The sequence below is a fragment of the Hylobates moloch genome, unplaced genomic scaffold (assembly GCF_009828535.3).
Source record: "Hylobates moloch isolate HMO894 unplaced genomic scaffold, HMol_V3 SCAFFOLD_8, whole genome shotgun sequence".
NCBI lineage: Eukaryota > Metazoa > Chordata > Mammalia > Primates > Hylobatidae > Hylobates > Hylobates moloch.
In genome coordinates, this window is record NW_026652283.1 from 70,865,309 (window position 1) to 70,877,882 (window position 12,574).

At 39.2% G+C, this 12,574-nt stretch overlaps 1 protein-coding gene across 1 annotated transcript in view; it reads right to left on the reverse strand.

Moving 5' to 3' along the window:
* Positions 1-719: 719 nt before the first annotated feature.
* The window catches only part of DDR2 (discoidin domain receptor tyrosine kinase 2), a 179,647-nt gene continuing 167,792 nt past the window's right edge, over positions 720-12,574 (reverse strand). Inside the window, exons 13-19 of the mRNA XM_032161131.2 lie at positions 11,384-11,594; positions 9,647-9,870; positions 8,286-8,413; positions 6,039-6,230; positions 5,511-5,745; positions 3,171-3,320; positions 720-1,793 (exon numbers count right to left, since the gene is read on the reverse strand). Coding sequence (XP_032017022.1) covers positions 1,659-1,793; positions 3,171-3,320; positions 5,511-5,745; positions 6,039-6,230; positions 8,286-8,413; positions 9,647-9,870; positions 11,384-11,594 — 1,275 coding nt within the window. The 3' untranslated portion in view covers positions 720-1,658. The remainder of the gene's footprint in view (positions 1,794-3,170; positions 3,321-5,510; positions 5,746-6,038; positions 6,231-8,285; positions 8,414-9,646; positions 9,871-11,383; positions 11,595-12,574) is intronic.

The window sequence follows — 12,574 nt, forward strand, 5'->3', positions numbered from 1 at the left end:
TGAGGGCAACAGAGGCAGACCCAAGGGGTCAAGGCTATTATTCCCTCTTAGCTTGGGAAGCTGATTTGTAATGTTTTCTTGTTTCTCCTCAATTGGAATGAAGAGTTCCTTTTTCCAGCTTCCCACTAAATCTGAGGATTTGTGGAGTGTGAAAGCTCAGAATCTGCTCTGAGCAGATTCCTTCTTGACAGTGGCTCTGTTTCCATGAATTCTGAAGCGACAGCCTTGAGCTTTCTTTTCTGCTGGTCATGCCATCTCGGAGGCAAGAGTGTGTATATTCAGCAGTAGCAACAGATGCTCATCCTGTGCCTCTCCAGAATCAAGGACTCTCGGAATGAGAAGGACATTAAACATCGTCTCATACCACCATCTACTTTGTGTTTGAAAACCTCCATTTTCCTTGCATTGTTCTTGAGCCTCTATCTTAACCTCTCCAGTGACAAGAGACTCCTCACCTCTGGTGGCAGCCCATTTATCCTTGTATGTTCTGAGTGCTTCATTTTCCCCAATAAGGAATGGAAATCAGTCTCCCTGTAACTTCTCCACATTAGTCCTAGGACAACTTTTTTGGGGATACTCAGAACAGATCTATTCCCTCTTAGACAAGGCCATTAGGTATTTATGCCTGAGAAATTCAGCCCGAAGCCCAAAGATCCCACAGAGGCTTCATCCTTGAAAATGCTAGAAGTTTTGGACAAGATGAACTCAAGAGTCTACCATCAAGATATCAAAACATCAGACTTTACTGATTAAAAACTCAGATTCTCACTAAAACACACACATGAAAATATCTGAACAAGACAAAGAAGAGAACCCTCTTACAAAATCACAAATAAATGGTGGATAGCATGTCTGTTATGTGTCCTCCATTGACCTCCTTTCCTATGTCCATTATCTATTCATGAATCCTTCCATCCATGAGGTACTTTTTTTTTTTTTGTAAATGACAATCCCCCTTCACACACTCTTGCAGCAGACATTCTTTCCTATCTACATCCCCAGTTGTTTCATATATGAACTTCAATCCTGACCCCTGCCCATGAATGAACAGAACACCCATTTCAAGAAATTGGGGATTTTCAAGAATATATCATTCACTTTGACAGGAGAGAGAAATACAAACAGTGAGACATGTCCAGAGGCCAAATTAGAAAACCACCTGTGATTAGTTGCTGAATTCTGAGTCCCCAGATTCTCCTCATCTATCAGGTGTTTTCCCTAAACTTAATCTCATGTTTCCCAAGACATTAGTATTCTTCAAGTTTTTCTTTCTGAAGATTCTTTTAGAATGACATGGAAAAATATTGTAGAATCTGCACATTTATAAGCACAAGCATAGTTAACCTTTATAAATTATCTGAATTTTCTAGCCTTTGTTATCCAACACTTTGGTATATCAAGTAAGATTTTCTTTTACTAGATTGTATCTGCCCTAGGCTTTTTTTTAACTTTTTTAGTTCTTTAATGTAAAAAAAAAAAAAAAAGTATATATGAGTCAGGGGCAGGGAGTGGGGGTGACCAGGAAAAGAGAGCAAAGCAAACAAGCCTCTGTCTCTCAGGTTCATTAAATGTCCAGATGGAGTGGCATAGGCGTGGGTGAGTGGTAGGTCTTGTAGGGAGGACCTGAGCCATAGGAATGTGGCCAGGCGCTGACAGTATCACTCGTCGCCTTGTTGAAGGAGCAGAAGGTGGATTTCTTGGAATGAGGGACGGTTCTTCGTATCTCTTCTCCAGCAGCTGAGCATCAGCTTATACACAGAGTCAGGACAAATGGCTGGTTGAGGGAGGTAAGTCTTTGAGAACAAAAATAAAGGAAAACAAAAGAGAGAGAGAGAATATTACAAAGACGGGGGAAAGGGAAGTATCTTTGCATCATGGTTTGATTTGCCCCCTGCCCACTTTCTTGAACTTGATAACTGAAATGGGTGTGGTGTCCATTTTTCCTACTCATGAAAGTTCTGAATCCTATCAGCCCTTGTCTAAGCTGTTCCATTTGTCTTCTGCAGTTCTCTGGAGCAGAATTTTTTGATGGGCCATTATGTGGTCCCTACCTTCATGCAAAAGATGAAACAACCAAAAAGAGACCAAATCTTCCATTTATGGGCAACCCATATTGAAGTTCATCTTGGCTGAGCCAATCATGGCAGAGGCAGAAAACAACATTTTTCTTTGGCCCACTCACTTATCTCATGTACTCGGGAGTAAATTTTCCTTTTACTGTAGTAAGAAGGCAAATTGCCTCATAACCAAGATAGCTAATTTAGACTCCCTGCTGCCAAAATATTTACAGAGTATCAAGATACAATTAAATTCTGAGACCCCTCTCTTATTTTTAATATGCATAATGTATTATCTCTTGTCAATCCCTTATCTATCTTTGGCTTGCTTGGATCTGTTCAAGCCACAGAAGATCCACTTTTTATTGTCTGCAAGATCCTTCCCCAGCTATTACCCTTTTCCTGGTAAAGATACCATAATCCAAGGGTATGCTGTTGCCAGGCCGCTTTGGGAAGGTGCAGTGCTGTAGTTACTGGCAAGCTTTAAATTCCAGATCTCACAGGAATTTTAAATCTAAGCCACCTAAAAAAAAGCTTGGAGTATCTTGGCTAGGAATTGAGACTCCTGGGGAGCTTGGGAACTCATCTTTCCCTGAGTCCTGAGATGTCACAACACTGGGCCCAGAGATACCTTCCAAGAGCAACAAGTTTAGGATATATCTGCCCATTTTCAGACATCCAAGTCTAGAAACATTGCTAGATAGTCAAAACCAACCCCATTTCTTATACTAAGCTATATTTTTAATGAATGCTAATATGTCCCTTTTACACTTTTATCTTTTGACCCAGAAGAAAAACCACATGGTCTAGATCAAGAAATAGATAAAACATGAGAGATAGGACTTTGTTTCCTGCTACCTTTGAGTTGGGGAGAAACCTGACATGACCCTTTATGCTCTCCAAGAGTCAATGAGTTGACACATAGATAAAGCAGAGTGTATGGATGCCTAGGGGGGATACTGGTCTTTCACATTATCTGGATAGTTAGTGACAAAGACTATCATCTGGATAGTCTGTCTTCCATCTTGGCCCACTCCTGCTAAGTTAGGACTTGCCATTCTCCATCCTTCAAGGTACACAGGTCCACATCCATTCATTCCCAACAGTTCTTACCTGCCTCCCTTGGTCTCGGAAGAATTCTCCAGTATTCTCAATAACCTGTTCATCTGACAGCTGGGAATAGGGCTGTTCCTGACAAAAGGTGAAAGTCTCCCACAAAGTAACCCCAAAGGCCCACACATCACTTGCCGTAGTGAACTTGCCCTATTTAAGTAAAGAAAAGAATGGGAAATCAGAAAAACCTGTGCACAACAACACCCGGTTAAATTTTATGATCTGGAGCTATACCCCTTCCCCCAGCACAGGCAAGGAATTCTGCAAATGCCAAGATGTGCATGGAGTATTTAGAAACAGCCCATTCTCTCATTCTCATGATCTCAGCTTGTTTCTGTTTCTCTGGGGATGAGATCCAAGAGCCGAAAAAAATGCAGCCATAAGCTATTTGACTCTGCAACTGAGTGTTAGGTCAACCTTTCAACTCTAGGGTAGCCTTGGGAAAATGCTCCTGAGAAAGGCAAAATCTGAATAGGAAGTCAATGGTTTTTATGTTAGAGGAATCTAGTTTAAGTGCCTGCAGTGAATCCAGGACTCTCCTTTACCAGTTCAGTGATAATCAGTGTTGAAAGATAGACTTTAACAAGTGACAGCAATGAGATTCAGGTGTAAATAGCATGCATCGACTACTCACATTTTCTACTCAGTACAGACAACAACATTGTGAAGTGGATGATATTATTTACTATTAAATTTTTTTTCCTTTGAGAAGTGGGGTCTCATTATGTTGCCCAGCCTGGAGTGCAATGGCCAGTCACACGTTTGATCTCATTACTGATCAACACGGGAGTTTTGACCTCCTCTATTTCTGACCTGGGCTGGCTCATCCCTCTTTAGGCAACCTGGTGGTCCACTGCTCCTAGGGGTGACCATATTAATGCCAAACTTAGTGAGGACACCCAATAGTCATAGTGCAGCACAGCCCAGATTTTCATCCTCCTGCCTCAGCCTCCTGAGTAGCTAGGACTACAGGTACATACCACCATGCCAGTTATCCTTATTTTTTAGATCAGAAAAATGAAACAGGAGAGGCTTCCCAGATTCTTCTGGTTAATAAGACCATTAGTAGTGGAAAAACTGGATTTGAACCAAGGTCCTATGAATGTCAGTCTTATATATTGTTTTCAACACCACATAATACTTTTAGGGAGAGTAATGCCTAACTATCCCATTAGAAATGGGTAAAATATAGCAATTCACATATATAGGTGAAAAAGATCTTTATAAGGATTTATGTAAATGGGTGTACATCACAGCATCATTCATAAAATAGCAGGAAATTGGAAAGTACTTAAATATCAAATTATAGAGGCATTATTAAGTTATAGTATATATCTACACAATGGAATATTATGCAGATAATAAAATGTTAAGTTAAAAATAGAGATAGAGAATTGTATGGCATAATGTCATCCCAATTATGTAATGTAAATTACATATATGTACATATGTATATAAATGCATGCATAGAAAAAATTGCATGCATAGAAAAAAATATATGTATAGAAAAAAATCCTCAAAGAAAATATACCAAAGTATTGATAGTGGTTATCTTGGTGAGTGGAAGGGAATAACTATACATTTTTTATTTCAAAATTAATTTACAAATCCTATAAGAATATTAGCAGGAAATAAGCAGATTAATCATAAATGAACAAAACCAAATTGGCCTCAGACTTTTCTCTGCAATGTTACACAAGAAAAAAGATAAAATAACATGTACGTGGCATTGTAGGAAGTAAAAGTGTATAGTCTAATGAGTCTATAAATCAGCTGAGTGGTTGTAAAATCAACAATAAAAAGTCTCAGGTATGCATGGACAGAAAATATACCTCTAAGAGAGATATTTGGAAAAAATTACTCACTTATGGTATGGAATATCAAGAATCAAAAATTATAAAGCAAAGAATGATGAACTTAAAAAGAACATGTTGAAAAGTATTGAAATACAATTATAGGAATTAGTCTATATAATTATGAGAAAAATGCTTATGAAACTAATGGAAAAAAATATCTTGTATAGGTAACATTTCTTTAAATGATAAGGTTTTTAATAAATTAAGAACAATCACTAGGTAGAAATGATAAAGAGAAACAAAGATAATAAATCTCCTATACTTTTTAACTTGTCTCCCTAAATTTTTATGTGTTAATTTTTTTGCAGAAATAGGCAAGCATTAAATAATAAGAATTAGTACACAAAGAAAATAATTTCAAATCAGAGAAAATATTACAGTCTATTGAGTTTACCTCCTGCTGTCTCAGGTTTGTCTCCACGTGTCATGCGTGTGAGCCCACAAGCCAGTTGTTAGATAGGGCTTTAAAATGCTGAGAACTTACCAGCAAGATACTCTCCCAAGACATCCAGCGGATAGGGAGCACTGCCCGGCCCTGGATCCGGTAATAGTCACCACTGTACAGGTTCCTGCTCATTCCAAAGTCAGCTATCTTGATTGTGTAGTTCTTACCCACTAAGCAGTTTCGTGTGGCCAGATCTCGGTGAACAAAATTAAGAGAGGAAAGGTACTTCATGCCAGAGGCAATTTGGGTAGCCATAAACTTCAGATTGGCGTAACTGAGGAAATAGACAAGAAGACAGAAGGTAGTCTATGGAAACAGGAAGATGTGAAGGGTACACATTCTAAAACTGGTATCAACAAACTAGGGTTGAAAGCTCAACATTCTTTCTCTACTCTTGATGAATCCCTTGCATTCCCCCAAAGGGCAGCTGCTCCTTTGTTCCCTGCACACTAACTTCCCCCACCATCCCAGAACAGTGATACACTTTAAGGCTCACTGCTCCCTATTTTCAGATCCCAGGTTACTCTCATGACCACAGGGAGGAGATGGAAGACCTTGCTTGTTTACCTGACAGTGGGTACATTGCTGGAGGAAGAATTAGGGGGCTCGTGGCGGGAAAGAAACTGATTGAGATCTCCATTCTCCATGTATTCAGTGATCATGCAGAGAGGGTCATCAGTGATACACACAGCTAATAGATGGATGATGTTTGGGTCCTTGAGCCGAGACATGATCTTTATCTCCTTAAGAAAATCATTCCTTGGGAGGATACAGACACAGATAAACTCAGAAGTTGCCAGAGTCAGAATCAAGAGAGAGAAGAATGCACACCAAGCTCTATTCCTGGACATTATGCTAAATCTTGTTTCCCTTTGGATAACTTTTGAGAGGACAGAGAAATTGACACCTGGATCTGTCTCATTGTATTCCTCCTGAAATATGACGCTTATTCAATTGTAATGTTTTTGAGAACAAGATCCATGACTTATTCACATTTCTATCCCTCACATCTAACAAAATCCCTGCCACACAGAAAGTGATTAATATTTGCTGAATTAAAAATAGGCTGCTAAAAACCACTCTACAGAGTAAAACGTCTCACTGAAAATCATATCTTAAGTGCACGAGGATATTTACCTTTTTTTTTTTTTAAAGCCATAGAGTCACTCTATTACTAGTGAAGAAACTCTGTATGATGTGAACAACCATGCTTTGGCTTATCTGATTACTCTTTATTTTCTCATACTGACTTTTCTTAATGCAGTATGAACCATCAGTCAGTTGCAACATGTATTTAGTAGCCTGTCCAAAACAGAGCTCTTTAAAGGCTGTGGTGGTAGTCATGTCAAAAGAAGTATTCATTTGACCAATACTAATAATTGTTTGAGTACATGGTGACAGATACCCTTGGGTCATAAAGTAGCAAGATTTTGTTAGTGAGGCCTCTAGCCCACATTCCCAAAACTGTTGGAGCAGATGAGTTATAAGCCCTCCAAGAGTTTTCTAGGAATCCTAGACTGGAAGTCATAGTATGTCAATATAAACCACTGGAATCAATGCAGTCCTGATGCAACACCTCCCCTCTTTCATTCCCCCTTCTGTCTCAAACCAGGGGTTTCCATGGCTTGGGAGGGTTCACAGTCATGGCCATCCATCATTGCTAAGGACACAGGTGGAGGAATGGCAAACTTCACCGACTGGAACAATGGAGAAAGGCTTTGTCATACCCTATGTCCTGTGGTTTGGCTTTGTTTTGTTTCCCCTCATGCCACTTTCTCCAATCATGTGCTAAGATTAATATAAGAAATACTTCATCTCTCTATAAGACCCAGAGAATGTCACTTTTTATTCTTACCAGTATCTTAAAGATGGAAATTATCAGTTAAATTTCTAAAGCATCCAGTTTCATTTCCTCACCTTTCTCTCTTCTTTATCTTATGTCCTGTCCATTGCAAGACTTTTAATGAAGTCTATCACCATTCTTGGAATTTATGATAATTTGGAAAATAAGAATAATAAACTTTTTTTCACTATGAATATCAGTGGGACAAATCAAGACAACACAAATGGGAAAATGCATATGTTATCCAGGTGTGGAGATTTCTCTGGGACACATACAGCCAGCTTTCAACCAGCTTGTCTCTCTGGGTGAGGATTAACTCACCATTATTGTAATGGAAAGGCTGTCAGACAATGGAGTGTGGCTGGAAACTGCAATTTATGTAGAAAAAGATCCAAGAGATTATTAGCCAGTTTGGAAAACTGCTAGAGAACCGTGGATCCTTTTGCTTTGAGGTTCATAGATAATTTTCCAAATAGAGGTAGCTTCTCATTTTGAGGGTTGCTGGAGATAGAAGAAAAGGAGCATAAAAGAGAATAAAGGGATGAGAAAATAAATAGAAATGTGAAAAAAGGAGACTGGAAGAGGCTTAGCAAGAAAGTCATGTGTGATTCTGAAGATTTTGTCAAGAGGAGGTAATGACATGCAGGAGTATGTCTGTGTATAAAGACCAAAGAAGTACACATCTAGACAGCTGTATATGTTGGGAACAAGTACAGTGCTTGTGCACAGGGGGTTAGGAAGTAAATATGTGGCAAGTACAATGGAAAGTGTATCTTTGTGTTTGAGAGAGGTGGAGAAAAAGATGAGGACTGCTGACCCCATCAGAATAAGAAAAAGGATAACAGTGGAAATGGGAGGCAGCTCACTGACCTTCCCATCTCAAAAGAAAAAATTGCTCAGAAGTATCCAGGAGTATTCCTGGTCCTAAAGATGAAATACATAAAGGAAAATTCAAAATGTAGACCACAGACCTGGCATTCTTGTTGGCATCTGCTCGGAGCATTTTCACAGCCACCAGGACAGGCTGGTTGGCACTGACATCTAGGACAAAATCTTTGTCTTTGAATTTTTCCATTCCCTCCACTTCACAGAGATGAACCTAGACAAAAGTCATCTAGTCTCAGCATCATCATTTCTCCTGAAGATGTCTCAGTACTCTTGCTGGGCATTTCCTGGAGATAAACTAACTCTTACAACTCAGGCAAAATGATCAAAAGACCAATAAGAAGATATGTGTAACATACCTATGATTCAAATAATTGGTAAGATTAAAAACAATGGTAAAGTACCCAGCTAATACGCTAATTTCCTGCCTTAGAAATACACATTGATTGGAACATTAAGTGAATGAATGAATCAATAACAATATTATATTACAGCATAGCCCGATATAAAATGTCTTTTATTATAAATGCTTGAACTTCGATTCATTAGTCACTGGATCACGTGAAACATAGGGCAAGTTCCTAAAGTAATCCCTTAGTATAGGGCTTAGCATTATAAGCAACTTGTGTGTATTAGTAACAGTATAACAGATGTGGGTTTTCAACCCAGGGGACAGAATGAGTACATGTCACACCATGAACAGATAACATGGGCCCCTCCACCTCTTGCAACACCAGACCTATCTAAGGAGAGAACATGAGATCCACACTGAAAACCAATAACACATCTTAGGAAACCGAGTGTTTTATTTGGAGTTTAGATGGCAGTGGTGAAGAGTTCCTATTACAATTCAAAACATTGCTTTCAGCTCCCAGAAGGTTCATGTGACTGATGCAAGAATGAAAAGTTTAATAATGCATGCATCACTCTGAGGGCAAATGAAAAGAGTACTCCTCCTTATCTTAGTTGGTGATTCATTCCCTAGCGGCTGATTCTGGGACTAAAGGCAGGGGCGAGGTTGTTTTTGACCATTTTACATATAACTCCCATTAAAGGGGAAAAAAACAAAGTGGCTATTGAGCAGCAGAATGTTCCTGGACAGTTCATAAAAGATGATCACATCTTCTGGATCCCACCCTCTGTAATCTATTGTAAACATTTTTGAAAATATTGAATGTTTTTCAAGATATCTGAAGTCTAGTGACTTGCCTGCCTTAAAAACTCCTGTATAGAAATCAGAAGTCCCAGGAACTCCACAGCTATTTGACAAAGATGAGGTTGACCCAATACTGGAATCCAGAGGACAATGCAAGGAGAGACAAGTGGAAGAGACATTCGGCTGTGAGTCCACCTCTAGAAGGGACTCTTTGTTCTACTGATCATTTTTATCCAACCACCTTCTTCAAGCTATAAGGGACTGGAGGCCCCACTCAAAGAATCAACTCACCTCCCCAAACTGTCCTTCTCCCAGCTTCTCTTTGAAAGTTAAGAGTTTCCTGGGGAACTCCTCCACAGCCACATCTTTTCCTGAGAGCAGGTCCATGGTGACGGCAGGCACTGAGTATGTGTTGCCTCCTGTCACTCCCTGGAGGTTCACTATGTCAGCCTCTGCATAGTGGGGCACCCCCTCAGGGCCACTGGACTGGACTGGCTTCACAACACCGCTGCAGCCTGGGAAGACAAGGGCAACGAGCCTCATTCCATGGAGTGTCTTTGGAGATCTCTTCAGGAAGGAACTCTGAGAGGAGGGCTAAAACATGCCCCTGTGAAAGCCTAACCTGCTTCATGACATTCTTACTTGGAAAATGGTTTTGCTTCCTCTAGAGATTTTCTTGTGGCCTTCAGAATGTAGAACACCATTTTATTTCTCATTTTTTTCCTCATAATAGATGATCATTAACAAATTCTGTGGCTAAACTTGTGGAATTGTGCGGTGAAGCTATAGGAAGGCTCATGGTATATCAGGGTGGGAATATTAAAGGTTGAAGGTTTAATAACTTATTACCTTAATTTTAAGACACTGTTATTGACTTAAAAACTGATTTTAGGTATAAAAAACTTTCAGATTAAAGACATATGATCTAGCTTAAGGCATATTCTAACTTAAAAAAAACCTTAAAATATGAGGTGGGGGATATTTTAGACTTAGGAAATAGGTAAATTACTTCCATTCTCCGTAAGAAATAAATTAGTTTATATCCTTTATTCTTGCTGTCTCTGTGAAATTACTTGAATTTAGCATGCTCTTTCATGTCGTCTATCCATTGAATAATAAAATAGATGCCAAGTTTCCTTTTATCCTTTGAAAAGACCCCTTCAGGCTCCTTCCTGTAAAATCCTATGCTCTTGAATTTAGTCCTGTCTGCTTCTACATCCAGTTCAGGCCTAGCTCCTCTCTCCTGAACACTACAAGTTCTTTTCTACTGACTTGGGTCCCTCAGGTTGATGATCTTATAGAAAAGTTGCCCTGAGCTAAAGAAGTGACTCCAGCTTCCCTTCTGATATGACTCTGCATCATTTTTTGAAAGACATTGAAATTTGAATCAACTGACACTACTTACTATTTTACCTGTTTTATTGTTTTATTTCAATGCTTTTATTGAGAAAAGGCGAGAAATATTTTACTCTCATAATAAAATCTCATATTACTCTAATAAATGTTTACCAAAGAGAAATTAACAAAAAATAGATAACTCAAGTAGTTATTTATTTTACTTATTTAAATGACTACACCACTGGGAATTTTGGAATGTCTTTAGCTTCATTTATTTATTTATTTCTCCAGGTGAAAATCTAGTCCTGCCTTTGCCCACTCATGAAATTTGGTGTTGAGTGAGTACTCTATCTGGACTTTCTCACTTTCCCGACATGTAAAATGAGGTTAGACTGGTTGGACTGTTTAGGTTCTTCTGGTATTAACACCTAATTCACATGTTTTATTTTTTGTTTTCTTTCTTTTCTGGTATGTGAGTCCCTCCACACATCTTATATTCAGTAGCAAAGGAGAGGTGTTCAAATTAGGCCAGGAGCAGCGGCAGACCAAATCTAGAAAGAGAATGTGGACTTCTCAGGAGGTTAGCAGAGACTAAAAATAGATGCAATGAACTGGGAGCAGGGGTGTCATACCTACCTGATGCTTGTCGAGGTTTCTCCCTTGAGCCCCTGCCCACCACATCATCCTCACCTGACTCCTCCTCCCCTGGAGCAAATTCTGGGAGTTTTCGTATCAGCCTAGATGGCTCCTGGTAGTCAGGGCGAAGGGGAAAGATGCGATCGTAAGTCGAGTTGGACTCTTGTTCACTAGGTGATGAGGAGCGGTTATTGTTGAACATGCTAGAATCACTTGGCAGGGAAAGGCTGACTGTCATTTCATCATCCAGCATCCTCCGAGAAGCCTGGAAGAGAAGAACAAGGAGAAAGTCACATTGGCACAAAAGAGATGGTCAATTCCTCCTCTTCTTAAACTCAGCTCTTCCACTCAAATGAAATAACTCTTTACTACTGTTTAACCCCAGCAACATTGCACGTGCTAGGGATGCAGTCTGGTTCCACAAATGCCTGTGTTGTAGGAACTTTGAATGATCCTTCATTTCTTCAAGGTAGAATTTTATCTTCTAATTTCTATGATGTGCTTCCTGAAACACTTAAAAAAAAAAAAAAGGATTATCTCCATGATGCTATAAGAACCTATCAGTAGCCAAAGATCTCAATCTTATAGAGTTTTCTATGTTTTATTAAATGATCAGTTTTCCTGGCTTACCCTTTAACTACTTGGTTTTGGAATAGACATAAATTGTTTATTAATTTAATAAATGTGCTATAACATGACGAATCAATAGTTCTACTTGATCATTCTGACACCCTAGATTAGGATAATACCTACCACTGACCCATATTTTCACTAACCAAAAATAAAATGGCTACAACATGGGACAGGAAAGCCCTGGGTGTCCAGAGATAACAATGTGACTTACACCTAATAAGGGAGGGGGAACAACAAAGCAACTACTTCTGTGGTATCTTATCTAATATAACCTGCCTGCTCCATCAAAAGGCAAATGCCAGCATTTGCATGTATGTGACTATTTGGGTTTAAACATGTAAAATGCTCCACCCCAACAAACACAGCTTGGGTGCTCAATGGCAAAACTTAGATGTGCACTTTTCCACTAGACTGAAAGGTCTTTTGTTGCAGTAATATCCCCAGTACTAAGCATGAAGCTCAGAACAGAGTAGGTACTCAATAGATGTGGGTTGAATCTCTCAAAGAAGGAATGTTGAGGACACCACCAAAAGTATCCTACAAATAATGCTATAGTCTACAGCTATGTTAAGTAATGTTCTTAGAATGTATGTGTGTACTTAATGATTTTCC